General features: G+C 22.0%; 2 protein-coding genes across 2 annotated transcripts in view; one reads left to right on the top strand and one right to left on the bottom strand.

The window, feature by feature from the left end:
• The window catches only part of LOC122512819 (larval cuticle protein A2B-like), a 95060-nt gene that overhangs the window by 35883 nt on the left and 40194 nt on the right, over nucleotides 1-18983 (bottom strand). The window lies entirely within an intron of this gene.
• Nucleotides 2796-7329, top strand: LOC122512817 (odorant receptor 2a-like). Its single transcript, XM_043628895.1, has 5 exons — nucleotides 2796-3244; nucleotides 3556-3930; nucleotides 4042-4246; nucleotides 7019-7174; nucleotides 7261-7329. Exons 1-5 carry the CDS (start codon nucleotides 2892-2894, stop codon nucleotides 7309-7311), a joined length of 1140 nt encoding a protein of 379 aa, XP_043484830.1. The 5' UTR covers nucleotides 2796-2891; the 3' UTR covers nucleotides 7312-7329.

The following is an 18983-nucleotide window of genomic DNA, read 5'->3' as shown; positions in this document are numbered from 1 at the left end:
GAACAATAAAAGACTGGTTACACTATCATTCTCATTTAATAAAGTAAGTAAATAAAGTAATTAAATATTAATTAAAAGTAAATAAATTTAATATTTTTGGAAGCCATAAAATTATATAAATAAAAGATGTTTTGATTCTTCTGTTTGGCCTAATGGCCTAATGGCCATTAGGCCAAACAGAATAATCAAAACATCTTTTACAAATAAATAAAGTAATTAAATATTAAATACAAGTAAATAAAAAAATTAAATAAAAATAAACAAAGTAAGTAAGTAACAAACAAAAATAAAAAGAAAGATTAGAAAAAGAAAAAAAAGAAAATTAAAAAAAGTTAAAAAAAACATTTTTTCATTCCACAGAATGGTTCACAATTTCAATAATTTATTCAATTTGATATTCATTGTCCAATTTTTTATCTCTACTGCTGTTTTGGGTTTGACAATTTCCAATTTAGCAAAAGTGGAACTATATACAACCCACTTTTGGTATATGTGCATTTATTTACTTGATTTTACTGGTGAAATTTTTCAAATATGCTACTATGGAGAGAAAATAATTGTCAAGGTAAAATAAATAATTTCAAACGTTAATGAAACTAAAAATAAAATAAAAAAAACGGTTCTTGAATGTTACTCGCATATTCATACAAGTACAAAAAAAAAAGACAAATACAATTTACTTGATGTGATATTTAGTAAATTTTATAACACTGCTTTTATTGAACCAAGAAGACAGTTTTCATTTAACAAAGAATGCTAATAAAATCAATTAAATATCACATCCAGTAAATTATATTTGCCTTTGAACGTACACACAATAAGTATGCTTATTATAAACTCTAGCTTTTTTTTGTTTACATAAATATTCGCATATAATGCATAAAAAAATGTTTATGACACTCATGCGTATTATGGTCACTTTATCTACCTGTACAGAGCAGAATACTAAATTCCTCCTTATAACCCAGCGGTCAATAAAGCGTCCATTATTGCCCTAGGGCACTAATAAAGTGTATTTTATTGACCTCTCGCAGGTCAATAAAGTAACCATTATTGCCCTAGAGCAAAATAGTACCTATTATTTCCTTAGGGCAATAAAGTACCTATTATTTACCTAGGGCAATAAAGTACCCATTATTTACCTAGGACAATAAAGTACCTATTATTTACCTAGGGCAAAAAGTACCCATTATTTACTTAGGGCAATAAAGTACCCATTATTTCCCTAGGGCAATAAAGTACCTATTATTTCCCTAGACCAATAAAGTATCTATTATTTCCCTAGGGCTATAAAGTACCCATTATTGCCCTAGGGCAATAATGATCACTTTAACCCAGTTGGTCAATAAAGGACCCATTATTGTCCTAGGGCAATAAAGTACAGAGTGACAATAATACGCCTTTGTTGCATAAAATACTTCTTTTTGGGAAAAATACATAATCCTATGCATTTAGAGATTTTGATATAATATATTTTAATTATCTATAATTGTGATTAGCATATATAATTATAATAATATTTTTACCTATTTTATAGAGCACAGAAATTGTAAATGCCTGTTATAGCGTAAATTGGAATTCATTGAGCAAGAAATCAAGAATGTCATTATATATTATAATGATACAAGCTTCTAAACCAATGAAAATAAAAAGTGGATCTATGCTAATAATGTCTATTGGCACATTTGTTACGGTAAATTAAAATTATTTAAAAATATAATTTTTAAATTTAATTTAAAAAGGCGTCAAATATTATACAAAAAATGAATTTTTATTTTTAGATTTTAAAAGTTGCATATTCGATTTTTAACGTTCTAAGAGAGAAGCGTTAAGATGCTATTAATATATCAGAGGATTATTAGTTATTAAAATTAATTATTTTTATTTAAAAGATTAAATTAAAATATTTTTTTATTCGAAAATACTGATTAAAATTCAAGAAACGAATATTTTTTAAATCAAATTAATTATTTAATGTTGAAGTAAATAAATTTTTCATAATGAAAAATAGAAAAGAAAGTGAGTATTTTTAGTATAGGTATTAGTATTTAGTAGTATTTAGACCATTTTAGTATGTTTTATAATAAAATTTAACTATTTTTAATAATTACATTAAAGGAAGAAGTTAACAAATTTTTAATAATTATTTTAAACAATAATTTAAATATTCTTTTTGGATTGTGGTTCAATGGTAAAAATAGACAAGTAATATTTTTTGGATATATTCAAAATAGTCAACCCCTTAACGATACACTACATTCATTATTAAATCGTAAATGAACTGTCGTTAACTTTAAATAGTGGTTATTATCGAGGGATTCAGTGAATTTTTAACTTCCTTCACAAGAACACATAATTAAATAGGGACAAAATTGTTATTATGCTTTATGTTACAGTTGTAATTAAAATATATTTCCTGTTTCTAATACCAAAGAAATATAAATTCGACATAATTCATAAACTGTTTACTATAAAACGTTAGTTGTGTTTCAAAAGTCTCATTCTCCACAACAAAGTGTTTCGTTTTTAAACCACAATCCAAACATTTATTATTAAAAACAATAATATTAAATTATTATTAAAAATTTAATTTTATTTATATATTTTTATAATATAATTTTATTATATAAAAAAACTGACAAATTTTAACACGTTATTAAAAATAATTATTTGTTATGCAAAAAACTAATAAATTTTAACACATTATCAAAATAATTATTTTTTATGCAAAAAACTAATAATTTTTAACACATCAAAAATAATTATTTTTTATTTAAAAAAAAAATAAATTTTAACACATTAAAACCTACAGAGTATCAGTAAAATGAGAGAGAAAATACTAAGTCTATAAAATATATAGAATTGGGAGAAAAAAAATTTATAAACTAAAAATGAATTTGGCTAAACATGCAATACGTCATCTCATGATAGTTGGCACATGGAAACCAAAAACATTGGATTCAAATTTAACCTACAGAGTGTATAGCTGTTTTATTTTGACAATATTAACATTATTTGCAATTTACGTCCTGATCTATATATTAAAATTTTCGAAAAATGTCAATTCATTAACGGAGAGTTTATTAGTGTTTTTCAGTATTTTTGGGGCAATTGTAAAAATGCTTCATTTTATGTTAAGACAAGAGGAAATTATTTCCGTTGACAGTATGCTTACGGAAAAAATTTGTCTACCTCGCGATCAAATTGAAGAGGAAATATTGAGCTCATCAGAAAAGTTCATCAGGTAATGTATATTACTTTAATTAATTAATTATTTAATTTGAATTTTTTTATATTAATTATAATATACAATATAATAATATGTAATATATAATATAATAATATATAATATATAATTATATTTATATTAATTCGAGTATTAATTTATTATCAGTACTATTATTATCAGTCTTATCACAGTACTCTTCTTCTTTAAAATCGGAAAAAAGATAAATTTTTTCATATTAAGTGAAAAAGGTTAAAAAAAAAATTCGAAATAAAAAAATAAGTACATGAATTGTTACATTGAAAATAATTTTCAAATTTTAATTACAGAAAACGATCAAATACACTAATGATTGGATGCTACTTGTTCTCCCTGTCCCTCTGTATGATTCCCTTGTTCACTACGAAAAAAATGGCACTACCATACCCAAATGTATTTATCCCCCTTTCATTCGAAAGTTCAAGATATTATCGACTTATTTACCTGTATCAGGTATTTGTCTTTCTTTTAACAACAATCATCCTCTGCTGCTGTGATACTTATATGAATGAACTTCTGGAAAAAATTTGTGCCGAATTAGATGTCTTCAAACATCGTTTATACAGTTCCCAGCAGAAAATAAATACAAATTTCCAATCAAAGAATAATCAATATGAATTAGCAGTAATAAAGGACTGGCTACATTTTCATATACATTTAATCAAGTAAGTTTTCATGTAGATGAGAAATAAAGTTATAAGAGCAAAGCGAGGCAAAGATTTAAAAAAGTTAAAAAATAGTTTAGAAAAAATGATAAAAATTTCCTTATTCCACAGGACTGTACACAGTGTAAATAACACATTCAATTTAATATTTATTCTTCAATTTTTTATATCCACTGCTGTCTTGGGTTTAGCAATCTTTAATTTGGCAAGAGTTGAATTATTCACACTACATTTTTGGTACATGTGTACTTATTTGTTTGATTTTATGATTGAAATCTTTCAATTTTGTTACAATGGAGAAAGAATAATTGTCAAGGTAAATTATAAAATCTAAAAACAATTTAATTTAACTAAAGAATTTAAATATTTTATTATCACGTGTAGGGCTCGAAACAGTGAAAATATTTAAAAATACGAACTTTACGGACCAAAAATGAAAAATTACGGACCATTTACGGACAAAAATATAAAAATTCAATTATTTCTAAAAATTCAAGCTGAATCGCTTTTAATATTCAATTATTATCTACAATTTTAGCTGAAATTCATTTTTAAATCAATTTTTATAAGAAAATTCTATTAGAATTCAATTATTTAAATCATAAAATAAATAATTTATTGAATAATTGAATATTTCTTAAAATTCAATTTCCATAAAGAATTTTATCAACAAATTTTTTAATAATTGAATTATTTCGACGAATTTTAATAAAATTTTTAAAAATAATTACAATTTTCGAGAAATTCAATTAAAATTGCATTAAAAATAATTAAAATTCTACGATGAGTTTTATTATTTGTGAAAATAATTGAATCCCTAAGAAGAATTTTATTGTTTTTGAATAATATTTAATTTTTGCGAAAAATATATTATTACTCTTTAAAATAATTGAATTTCTGCAATAATTTGTAACTTTTCCAAAATTTAATTTTTTTTCGTGTTTTTAACTACACGGAAAAAAAAAGTACGTGAATTTTTCATTGACTCGGTACTTGACTTTTGGATACGACACAAAATACTAAAAACAGTCTAGTACTTTTGCATGAGAGTTTCAAAAGCAGTCAATGAAAATTTCTAGTACCTTGCTTGAGAATTTCATTGACTTTCAAAAAAACTGTAAAATAAAAAAAATAATTTCCACTTGTTCACAGAGTTTTTCTGAAATTCACTCATTCATTCACATATTTGGATAATTAATCACACAAACAAAGAACAATTATTGTATCACTTTTCGACGTTCGTCAACACTTATGAACTAACCTATGACACACACATATATTCGCGTATAACTTAAATATAAACACACACTTAACACTTAAAAGTACGTATCGAATTGTTCTTATATACCACATGGTGAAATTTTTCACGACTTCTGAGACATGCTATTTCACTGAAAACTGAGACTTACATAACATTCTGTTTTGTGAGAAACACAAAACAAAAAATATTTTTTTGAAAGTCAATTCTTGAAGACAAATATATATTAACACTATTTGTTTTTCATAAAATAATAGTATATTCACATCTGAAATTAACACAAACGGAAACAGACGATCAGCTGGCATTTACCTTGGGTAGAAACGCGCAACGCACACTGCGCATGCTCTACAGAATTTTCAAGCGCAGTCAACTAATCTTTCACGTACTTTATAAAACTGAACAAATGACTTTTCGTTAAAATTTAAAAAACACTGTTGCCCATACTAGTACTAGAATAATTCTAGGACTTTTCTATATTTTCTAATAAAAAGTATATGGAACAGCCTTGTATTTTGTGTCCTATCCAAAATTCAAGCACTTTCAAGGAAGGATTCACGTACTTTTTTTTTCCGTGTAAAATTCTTCTATAAATGTATTATTTTTAAAAATTTTTGAAAACGTTCCTTAAGAATTTTCAAATTTATTTGTTTACAATTAAATTTCACCAAAATTTTCCATTATTCGGAACTTCTGCAAATAAATATTTAGTAGAAAATAAAAAGTTTAAATAATAATTCCAAAAAAATTCAATTCAACTTTAAAAAAAATTAATTCCACAGAATTGTTAGTCAAAAATATAAAAAATTCACATTTTCAAAGATTTTAATTTGAAACCTCTTCAAAATTCAATTATTTCTAAAAATTCACGCTCTATTGCTTTTAATATATTCCATTATAATTTAAAATTTTAACTCAAATCAATTTTTAAATCAATTTTTATTAGAAAATTCTAAAAAAAATCCAATCATTTAAAATACAAAAGAACAATTTATTAAATAATTGCATATTTCTTAAAATTGAATTCTCATAAAGATAAATTTTTAAATAATTTAATTCTTTTGACGAATTTTGATAAAATTTTTTTAAATAGGTAATTACATTTTTCGAGGAATTTGATTAAAATTGTATTAAAAAATAATTAAAATTCTGCAATGAGTTTTATTATTTATGAAAATAATTAAATTCCTAAAAAGAATGTTATTATTAATTAAATAATAATTAAATCCCTGTAAAAAGAATTTAATTATTTATGAAAATAATTGAATGATAGCGAAACAATTTGTAAATAATTGAATTATCCTGTGAAATTTTTAATTTCTTATGAAAACAATGAAAGGTTTGCACAAAATTTTATTATTAAATTTTGTTAAAATTCCGATTTGAATTCTTTTGCAAAAATTTTATTAAAATAGTGTCTATTGAAAATCATTAAACGGAGGAGAATTTTAGAAAATAATTGAAATTTTGCAAAGAATTTTATTAAAATTTTTGAAAATATTGAATTTCGAAGAAGATTTTAGTTATTTCTAAAGATCATTGAAATTTTGACAAGAATTTTAAAAAATTTTTGAACATATCTGAATTTCTCCGAAGATTTTAATTATTTCTAAAAATAATCGAATTTCTGCAATCATTTGTAATTTCTCCAAAATTCTCCAAATTATATTGTATAATTTACGAACTTTTCGTCTTTTTTCGAAAAAAATTGACTTTTGCGGACTTGAAGCAAACATACGGACTTTTAGATTATTTACGAACCTAGTTCGAGCCCTGTTGTGAGTAAAAAAAAATTTCCTTTGAGAAAAATGAATATTTTTTAATTTTCAGAGTACGGAAATTGTAAATGCCTGCTATAATGTAAATTGGAATACTTTAAGCAAGAGTTCAAGAATGTCATTATACATTATAATGATTCAAGCTTCTAAACCAATGAAAATAAAAAGTGGATCTATGGTAACAATGTCTATTGGTACATTTGTTGCGGTAAATGTCAAAACATTCAAAAATTTAATAAAAATTTCTATAAATCGAAATTTTCTGTTCTATAAATAGTACATTTTTGTTTACAGATTTTTAAAGTATCGTATTCAATATTCAACGTTTTGAGGGAAATTCATTAAGATCGATGCAAATCTACATTCATGAAAATTACATCTGTATATTCTGTTCCGTTGTTATGAATAACGATATAACGTGTAAATATTTTTGGTATTAAATAAAAATCTTTAAAATACAATTTTATTTTTTCCTAATCTTCTATTATTTTAAAGTTTATAAACTTAGACATCCGATCGAAGAACCAGTTACTTTTTGGAACTCGAAATTCTCTCCCTCTAATTTGAATTAGATTAAAAACTTTTTAATTTCTGATTTTCATCTGAAAAAAATTATAACCGGTTCTTTGATCGGAATCTTTAATTGTTATTTATAGGAAAGTATTTTTTGTTTGCAGAATTATTAAATGATTTGAATTTTATTTTTTTACAAAATACTGTAACGTTAAATATGGATGGCCCTATTCAATAAAAAAATTAACGAGTAATTACCAATTAGCAATCGATTTTTTATTTCAACAAGTTAAACAGTTCTGCGAACCATTATTATTAACAGTTTATTTACTGTTTTCATTATAATTCGAGCATTATTAATGAACTACTAACTAAAAATCCAAAGAGCAATATTCTAAACATGTTTGCTTAATATAAACAAATATATTAACAGCACAAATAATATCTAAAAAAATATACTCCTCAGTTGTGTTTTACAAGTCTTTCTCTCCATATGTAAGTAAATCTATATCTTCACTAAGAACAATTTTATTTTATCGCAAAATAATTTTGAAATTTATAAAAAAATCACTAAAAATGAAAGCAAGAAAATTGTATTTGTAGAATACGTAGAAGTATCAAAATAAAAATGAATGTAGCTAAACGAGCAATATCTCATCTGGTCATAATCGGTGGTTGGCGACCGAAGAAATTAATTTCAAATTTATCCAAACAATTATACAAACTCTACAGTTGTTTCATTCTGCTAATCTTAACATTATCTGAAATCTACATGTTGATTGACATATTAATATTTTCGGAAAATGTCAATTTATTAACGGAAAGTTTACTGGAATTATTAACAGTGTTTGGAGGAATTATAAAAATGCTTCTCTTCATAATAAAGCAAGAAGAAATTATTTCCATCGACAGAATGCTGACGGAAAAAATTTGTCTACCTCGAGATGAAATAGAGAAGAAAATATTAGCAAAATCCAAAAATTCTATAAGGTAATGTACTATTCTATAAATTTCTCTAAATGTTATGCCTAAATCACTATAATATAATATAATTATATTATATTATGTTATATTTTATATAATATAATTAATTTTTATATTTTATTTACAGAAAGCTTTTAGATGCAATTATGATTGGATGCTACTTGTTCACCACGTCCCTTTGTATAATTCCCTTGTTTAGTTCAAAAAAATGGGCCCTTCCATACCCAAGTATATGGATCCCCCTCACTTTCGAAAGTTTAATGTATTATCTACTAATTTACTTGTACGAGTCATTTGTCTTTGTTTTAACAACAATTAGCCTCTGTTGCTGTAATATTTATATGATGGAACTTTTGGAGGCTATTAGTGCCGAATTGGACCTATTCAAACACCGTTTATTCAATTTCCAACTACAGAAGAAAATAGATTTCAAATCAAAGAATAATAAATATGAATTAACAATAATAAAGGACTGGTTACACTTTCATTTGCATCTAATCAAGTAAGTATACCTGTAGATTAGAAAAAATTAAGTAGAATTAAAAAGAAAAAGATTAAAAACAGTTTGAAAAATGATCCTTAAATTCTTAAATAGAAATTTTTTTCACCCTACAGAATAGTTCGCAGGGTAAATAACACATTCAATTTAATATTTATTCTTCAATTTTTGATATCTACTGCTGTCCTGGGTTTAACAATCTTTCATTTAGCAAGAGTTGAATTATTCACAACACATTTTTGGTTCATGTATATTCATTTCTTTGATTATATGATGGAAATCTTTCTATTTTCTTACTATGGACAAAAACTAATTATCAAGGTAAATTACAATTTAAATAGTTTACATTAAATAGCTGCGTGGGTAGAAGAAAATTTTTTTGGAAAAACAAATAATTTATTTCAATTTTCAGAGTACGGAAATTGTAGATGCCTGTTATAGTGCAAATTGGAATACATTAAGTAAAAGTTCAAGAATGTCATTATATATTATAATGATTAGAGCTTCTAAACCAATGAAGATAGTAGGTGGATCTATGGTAACAATGTCTACTAGCACATTACTTAAGGTAAATTTCAAAATATTAAAAATCGAATAAAGATTTGTTATAACTAAACTACAAATATTATATTTTTCTTTACAGATTTTAAAAGTGTCATATTCATTATTTAACGTTTTAAGGGAAATTCATCAGGATGCAAATCCAAATTTAAGTAAATTACACGGCTCGAACCAGTGAAACTATTTAAAAAATACTTTCTTACTTTTAAAAATACTTATTTAAAAATACCAAAAATGAAAAATTACGGACCAATTACTGCCAAAAATATTACAGTCCGAGTCAAATAAGAGAACATTTTACTCAAAACTTATAAATTTAATTTTTCATAACTATAAAACATAAAGATAAAATTATTTACAATTTAATTATTATTTACAAGAATTTTGAACTAAAATTCTTCTTTAAATCGAATTATTTTTAATAATTTTCGAAAAAGTTCTTTGACAATTTTCAAATCCATTTGTTTACAATATTCAAATTTACGCAATTTCAATAATTCGTAAATACTTCAATTAAATATATATTAGAAAATAAAAACTTTAAATAATATAACAAAAATTCAATTAAACTTATTAAAAAAAATTAATTTCGAAATTCAATTATTTCTCAAAATTCACGTTGTAGTGCTTTTAATATTCAATTATTAACTAAAATTCATTTTTTTATAAAATTCTACTACAATTCAATTATTCAATTCCTATAAAGAATTTTATTAACAAATTTTTTAATAATTGAATTCATTATTTGACGAATTTTAATAAAATTTTTAAGAATAATTACATTTTTCGAGAAACTTGATTAAAATTGGATTAAAAATAATTGAAATTCTGAGATAAGTTTTGATATTTATGAAAATAATTGAATCCCTAAGAAGAATTTTATTATTTTTGAACAATATTTAATTTTAGCGAAAAATATTATTACTCTTGAAAATAATTGAATTTCTGCATTAATTATTTAACTTTTTCAAAATAATATTTTTTTTTCAAGAATTTTCAACTAAAATTCTTCTTTAAATCAATTATTTTTAATAATTTTCGAAAAAGTTCTTTGACAATTTTCAAATCCATTTATTTACAATATTCAATTTTTCGAAACTACAATTATTCGTATATTCTTCAATTAAATATATTATTAGAAAATAAAAACTTCAAATAATATAAAAAAAATCAGGAATTAAACTTTCTCAAAAAAATTAATTTCAAAATTCAATTATTTCTAAAAATTCACGCTTAATTGCTTTCAATATTCAATTAATATCTAAAATTTTAATTGAAATTCATTTCTAAATCAATTTTTATTACAAAATTCTACTAAAATTCAATTATTTAAATACAAATAAAATGAATTTTAATGAAATTTTTTAAAATAATTACATTTTTCGAGAAATTCGATTAACATTTTATTAAAAATAATTGAAATTTTGCGATGAGTATTATTATTTGCGAAAATAATTGAATCCCTAAGAAGAATTTTACTGTATTTTAATAATATTTAATTTTAGCGAAAAATTGAAAATAATTGAATTTCTGCAACAATTTGTAACTTTCCCAAAATTAACTTTTTTTTCGTGTTTTTAACTAAAATTTTACCATAAAATACATTATTTTTAATAGTTTTTGCAAACGTTCCTTAAGAATTTTCAAATTCATTTGTTTATAATTAAATTTCACCAAAATTTTTCATTATTCGGAATTTCTTCAATTAAATATTTAGTAGAAAATAAAAACTTCAAATAATAATTCCAAAAAAAAATTCAATTCAACTTTTTCAAAAAAATTAATTCCACACAATTGTTAGTTAAAAATATGATAAATTCAAATTTTTAAAGATTTCAATTTGAAACCTTTTCAAAATTCAATTATTTCTAAAAATTCACGCAATAATGCTTTTAATATTCAATTATAATCTAAAATTTTAACTAAAATCAAAATTTTAATTTTAATTTTTAAATCAATGTTTATTAGAAAATTCTACTAGAATTCAATTATTGAAATACAAAAAATAATTGAATTCTTCTGAATGAATTTTGAGGAATTCGATTAAAATTGTATTAAAAATAATTGAAATTCTGCGATGAGTTTTATTATTTAAGAAAATAATTGAATTCCTAAAAAGAATTTTATTATTTACGAAAATAATTGAATCTCCGTAAAAAAATTTTTATTATTTATAATAATTGAATGATTCCGTAGAAATTTCAAAAAAAATTGCAAATAATTGAATTCCTGTAAAAATTATATCTTTTATGAAAATGTTTGCGTAGAATTTTATTGAATCTTTTTTTGAAGAATCGAATTCTTTTAGAAAATTTTAGTAAACTAGTAGATATTAAAAATCTTTAAATTAAAGAAAAATTTTGAAAATAATTGGAATTTTGCGAAAAATTTTATTAAAATTTTAGAAAGTAATTGAATTTGGGAGAGGGGTTTTTATGATTTATAAAGATAATTGAAATTCTTGGATGAGACAAAATTTTATCATAATTTTAAGTTGCGATGCAACGTTTTCATACAATTTTGTCTCAATATCTTTAGAAAAACTGTGATTATTATTGTCCATATATTTTTTAATCCAATAAACAAATTCTAGCTTAAAAATTAAAAAATAAATATTTACCGAAATAATTTGTTAAAAGAAGAAAATTCTCCCGCGCCTCAAAGGAAATAAAAATGCAAAAATAATTGATGAAAGAACTTACAAATAATTTGTTAAATAATTAAGACGTCTCAAGATTCGTAGTTTTGTTCTCTGATGATAAAAAATCACGCTAAGCATACCTTTCTCCAAAGCAATAAATAATACCCAGTCAGCGAGCACAGTCATAAAATAATGAATGAGTATCATTTTTCTCGCCTTGAAAAAAATTTTTATTTTTTTTTCCCTAACATCAAAAGACATAAAGAGCCCTGCAGTTATGGGAATTCAATTTCAGGCAATTGGTTATTTTTACCTTGTCTACAAGTACAAATACAAACACACTTGTATCAATATATTGCGTTGTCTTCACTCACACTTTTAATCCAACTGGGCTTTGTCTTTAAATATCTTTAAGAATCTTTAAGTGAACGTTCATGTATTTGCGTCTTTGCATCTCTGAACGTCACGAACATCCGGTTAGACCCTCCTTACATATTCCGTTTAATTAATGAGACATGGCGCACAGATTTAATGAGAGAGAATCGCAAAAGGGCTCAAGGGGAGAAAAATTTCCAGCTAAACGAAGGACTTAACGCACCTATACTTAACCGCATCCAGGAATGTCCAACTACAATATTCAGTCGAATGGATAATTTTCATTTTTAATATTCCATTTTTAATTTTTAATCTCAATTTTTTATTCCGTATGCACTTCCCTATTTTCCGCATATCCAGACTTTGCACTCGATCTTAAACACTTCATAAAACTGATAAAAATTCCATTCTATATTTTATTTTCCTGACTTTTCCTAATTTTCATCAAAAATATTTACTTCTTTCTTATCCTGCTCATAAATTGAATTCCTGCAACAAATTTTATTATTCATGAAAGAATTTAAATACTTATAAAAATGATTTAATTCTCGCGAAGAATTTTATAAACATTTTTGAATAATTCATTTCTTTCGACTAATTTTATGCAAATTCTAATTTAAATAATTGAATTCCTGGGAAATTTTTATTATTCATAAAAAGAATTGAATTATTACGAAGATTTTCACAAAACTTTTTTTAAATAATTGAATTCAGTTTGGAAATTTTATGAAAATAGTAGATATTAAAAATCATTGAATTGCGAAAAGTTTTTAAAAATAATTAAATTTTACAAAGAATTATATTAAAAATTTAACAATAATTAAATGTCTGTGTGGTATTTTATTACATTTTTTTAAAAATAATTGAATTCCTAAAAAGAATTTTTTTATTTATGAAAATAATTGAATTCTTGCGAATTCAATTTTATTTTATTAGATTTTATTAGAATTTTTTTAAATAATTGAATTTCTAAGAAAAAATGTATTACTTTTAAATAAAATTGAATTCTTGTGATGAATATTGTTATTTATGAAAATCATTGAATTTTGCAAAGAATTATTAAAATGCCACAAAATAATTGAATTTTTGAGAATAATTTTGTTATTTATCGACATATTTGAATTCTTTCCAAGAATTATTAATGTAAATAATTGAATTTTTGGGAAGAATTTTATTAAAATCTAAAAAAATAATTGAATTATTTTAAAAAAAAATTGAATTAAAATTGTAATTAAATTTTAAAATAATTAATTTTTTTCGAACAATTTTATTCAAATATTTGAAAATACTTGAATTTTTGTGAAAAATTCGAATATTTTTGTAAATAATTGAATTCTTCCAAAGAATTTAAAAAAAAACAATTTTTTAAATATAATTGATTTTTTCTAGGAATTGAAATAAAATTTTTATGAATAATTACATTTTTTAAGGAATTCCTGTAAAATTGTATTAAAAATAATTAAAATCCTGCAATGAATTTTATTATTTATGAAAAAAAATAAATAGGTGCAAAGAATTTTATTAAAATTTTCAAAAATAATTGAATTTGTGAGAAAAATTTTATTATTTATTTAAACAATTGAATTATTGCTAAAAATTTTATTACAATATTTAAATAAAATTCAATTTCTGTAAAAAATTTTATTATTTTTGAAAATAATTGAATTATTGCGAAAAATTTTATTAAAATGTTTAAAAAGAATTGAATTTCTGTGAAAAATTTTATTATTTTTGAAAATAATATTGAATTAACATTGTTTTAAATAATAAATTTTTTTGAAATATAATAAATATTATGAAAATTTTATTTTAAATAATTGAATTCTTGTGAAAAATTTTATTTGTAAAAGTAATTGAATTCTTCCAAAGAATTTAAAAAAAAACAATTTTTTAAATATAATTGATTTTTTCTAGGAATTGAAATAAAATTTTTATGAATAATTACATTTTTTAAGGAATTCCTGTAAAATTGTATTAAAAATAATTAAAATCCTGCAATGAATTTTATTATTTATGAAAAAAAATAAATAGGTGCAAAGAATTTTATTAAAATTTTCAAAAATAATTGAATTTGTGAGAAAAATTTTATTATTTATTTAAACAATTGAATTATTGCTAAAAATTTTATTACAATATTTAAATAAAATTCAATTTCTGTAAAAAATTTTATTATTTTTGAAAATAATTGAATTATTGCGAAAAATTTTATTAAAATGTTTAAAAAGAATTGAATTTCTGTGAAAAATTTTATTATTTTTGAAAATAATATTGAATTAACATTGTTTTAAATAATAAATTTTTTTGAAATATAATAAATATTATGAAAATTTTATTTTAAATAATTGAATTCTTGTGAAAAATTTTATTTGTAAAAGTAATTGAATTTTTCGATTAATTAATATTAAATAGTATTAAAAATAATTTAAATTCTTCGATAAGTTTTATTATTTATGAAAATAATTGGATTTTCATAAAAATTGTTATTATTATTAAAAGTAATTGAATCATTGTGAAGAATTGTATCAAAATTTTGTTAAATAATTGATTTTTTCGAAATTTATTTGAAAGTGCTATTCTAAATGAATCGAATTCCTGTGGAAATTTTATTATAATTATGAAAATAATTGAATTTTAGATGAATTTTATCAATTTTTTTTTTAAATAATTGAATTCTTTTGCGAAATTTTATGAAAATGCTAGATATTGAAAATAATTGAATTGCAAATATTTTTTGAAAATAATAGAATCGTTTTAAAGAATTTGGTAATTTTCTAAAATAAAAAAAAATTTGAATCAGTGAAATTTCAGCAGAGATTAGGCACACAATTTTTTACGAAACATTCCATAAAGATTTCCAAGAATTTTTTTACGTTAGCCTCCAAATTTAAAAAGAAACTTTCTTTTAAAAAGAGTCTGACGAACAAAAGGAAAAATTAGACTTTTAAAAGTCTAATTTTTCCTCTTGTTCGTCAGACTCTTTTAAAAAAAAAAAATTTCCTCTTACCAAAAATAAATATAAATTATTTTCAAAACATAAAAATCCATGGGCTTTGTTATTTATAAAATTAAAGAGAAATTTTATACTATTGTTTTCGATAATTATTTTGACCTTTAACTCGAGAATGGAGAGAAAGAGAGAGAGAAAGATGTTCGACCTTGGTCCAAAGATTTGAAAATTTAAGTACACCCTTTCATCTTTTATTCGGAACATATTTTGTATCATTTTGTTTACGACGCATAATGAGAGACCTGCGAATTCACGGAAAAGTTTAAACTGCCTACAGAACAAAGTTATGGTCTCTTTACGTCAGGTGTATACTTCAAAAAGTTTCAAACAATTGTAAAAATTAAAAAAATTTTTTAAAAATTCAGAATTTTCATTTCTTTGCACTTTTGACAAAAAATAAACAAAATTTTCTTTCAACTAACATCGATTATTATCTCATAATTACCAAAATTAAAAATTATCAAGGGAATTCAAATCGAATTTATAAAAATTAAAAATTATCAAGGGAATTAAAATCGAATTCATAAAAATTAAAATTTATCAAGAGAATTAAAATCGAATTTATAAAAAATAAAAATTACCAAGAAAATTTAAATCGAATTTATAAAAATTAAAAATTATCAAGAGAATTCAAATTGAATTTAGCAAAATGAAAAATTATCAAGAAAATTAAAATCAAATTTTCTGATGAGAATTCAGTTAATTAAAAACTTACATAATTTCGTAAATTACATAAAATTTCAATTGCATAAATTTCTGTTGAATAAAAATTCTGTTAAACTGTACACTTTATTATCAAGTTTGCTTTTTAGATTAAAAATTGAGACAAAAAGTTAGGAACAAAAATTTTTGAATAAAAATATTTTCATAACAAATTTTTGAAAATAGTTCTTAAATTAGCAAAATTAATTTCCCTTTTTATAAATTAAAGAAACGAAAAATCCCTCTTTGTATTCCTAATTTTTTACAATTACAAAAAAAAAAAATTTATAAAAAAGCTCTACTTTTATTATAGCTTTTGTAATAAAAAAATCAATTCCTAATTAAAATTAATTCCTAATTAAATTTCTAATTAAAAGAAGACAGTTTTGATAGAAAATTTTTTTTTTTGGGTTAAAAAATTTAAAATTTAAATAATGAAAATGTTTCGTTTACCGATCAGAAAGTCGGTTGGTAGTTGAAACTTCAGTCACGAGAGAGCTGTCCCTTGCAGAATTACAAGTTGTATTATTTCAAGTCTCTCGCTTTATTTTCAAATACCATTTCTGTTTTATCGACAATAATTAATTTTTTAATTCGAATTATATCTCTTCTCTTTTAATTTCAAATACATCTAAAAAATTTCTTACAGAAAAGTTTAACGTATAATTATAAAAAAAATATTCATTTAATTATTTAAATTATTTGCAAACTAAAAAAATTTTTATTAACAAAATAGTTGAAAACATTTTCTTAGGGTACACAAAATTTAAAACTTCGAAATTTAGAAATTAATATTCCATAAATAATAATTGTTTTATACTTTTATTTTTATACTATTTATTATATATTTATTTTAATATTTTTTATTATTATTATTTTTCAAATTATTATTATTTATTATTTTATTATTTTTTTATTATTCTATATACTGAGATGAAGAATCTATAAAATTGAAAAAAAAATTTTAAAAAGAACCTAAAACATTTTTTTTGTAAAATTAAGACAATATTGCCAATTCTTCATTTTTCCATTATTAATTCGAAAAAAATTTTTAAGATCCAATTACGCCCATAAAAAAAGAATTTCGTGGAATTTTTATTCGATTGCTATTATTTTCTCTAGCAATGCGAAAAATTGTTATTATTACGTTCGTGCGTATAGTCTCGGTGAACCGTGAAACTATTACTCGAGATCAATGTCTCATAGTAACATAGTATTCCCAGCAAGACTCAAATTCCTTTTCTATAAATTACAAAAAAATCTTTTTTTTGGAATTAAATTACAAATTTTAAAATTATTCCCTTAATTAATGATTGAAAAAAAAATAATTAATCATAATAATGCTTTAAAAATAAGTTTGAAAATTATTATTAAATAGTAAAATAATGAATAATAATAAAATACAATACATAAAAAAAACAATAATAAAAATAATAATAATTGCCATTGGTCACATAACAAATAACCTATGTTTGTATAAATAATAATAATAATAAAATTAATAATAATTTGATTCGTTTTTTGTCTCAATTTGATATCGTTTGAAAAACTGCGAAAACAATAAATAATTAAAAAATAAAGTTTTCTTGTTTAAATTGGCATTAAATTAAAAAAGATAATTTAGAGTCATCGGAACTTCTCTCAATTTTTATAATTTTTTTTCAGTAGTAAAAGTCACTGCCAGTAAGACTTCAAATTCGTAAATGCAAAAAACCAAGTAGTAAAAGTCAGTACCAGTCAGACGTCATAAATTCCTCCGATTGTTGCATCAGTAGTAAAAATAAATTTCCGTCAGACAGGAGACATTAAATTTTCCTAATTTCAGTAGTAAAAGTCACTGTACGTCAGACTTTTTCAAATTATACTCGTAAAATTTGCGGTATTCGCAAAAGACGCAGTAAATTTTCAATCATTTAAACACATCAGTTTAAATTAATATTTAATAATTGAAATACTACCCGCAGCGCCAATTGCATTTGTACTTATATGTTGAATATATACATTTAAGAGACATGAAAATTATAACTATCAAAATAAACAGAATTTTATTTATTGTGTATATACATAGTCTGACATAACTGAGTATTTTCTCAAGACGCATATTATAAAGAAAGGAAAACGATTTGAGGAAATTCAATATTTATTGCCTCACATTATTTTTATGTGGAAAAGAATTTATGAATGCGGCATTCAGATTAAAGTGGAAACACAATTATCAACTGACTGTTAATAAATTACAAGCCTTTTTTCAGAGTTGCTGAAATTTAGTTAAGTAACGCGCTAAATAAACATGATTAAAAATTTTTTTTTTTTCAAAATTAATATAACTTCAGAAAATTTATTATATTTTTGTACAATTACAAGAACTTTTACTTTTAATAATAGACTTAATTATTTCTTTATTTTTCTGCTATACTATTATTACGATTCAAATGAGTTTTGAAAAATTAATAAATAACAGAAAATTAGTTCGAAAATTCAGTCAATATTTGTACTTTCCATTTTTTTATTTAAAATCGAATTTTATTTGTCCGATAATTTTAAAGCAGAGCTAGACTTATTTTAAAATTTTCATACTAAACAAATAATAAATTAAAAATACAAAAATTGCAAAAAATACAAAAAATTGGAAATTTTAAGTTTAAAAATTTTTAATTGATGTTTTCCTAAAATCTATTTTATTCAAATTCAAAAGATTTTTACAATGAATAAAATTACATTTAAACAAAAAGTGA

The sequence above is a fragment of the Leptopilina heterotoma genome, unplaced genomic scaffold (assembly GCF_015476425.1).
Source record: "Leptopilina heterotoma isolate Lh14 unplaced genomic scaffold, ASM1547642v1 Lhet_128, whole genome shotgun sequence".
NCBI classification, from domain to species: Eukaryota; Metazoa; Arthropoda; class Insecta; order Hymenoptera; family Figitidae; genus Leptopilina; species Leptopilina heterotoma.
This window is presented reverse-complemented; position numbering and strand designations above follow the sequence as displayed.

Excerpts from the sequence above, each read along its gene's own strand:
- LOC122512817 (XM_043628895.1), top strand. The coding sequence starts at position 2,892 with ATGAATTTGGCTAAACATGCAATACGTCATCTCATGATAGTTGGCACA. Across the intron at positions 3,931-4,041 it reads TTTCATATACATTTAATCAA|GACTGTACACAGTGTAAATA; the intron begins GTAAGTTTTCAT and ends CTTATTCCACAG. Across the intron at positions 7,175-7,260 it reads CTATTGGTACATTTGTTGCG|ATTTTTAAAGTATCGTATTC; the intron begins GTAAATGTCAAA and ends TTTTGTTTACAG.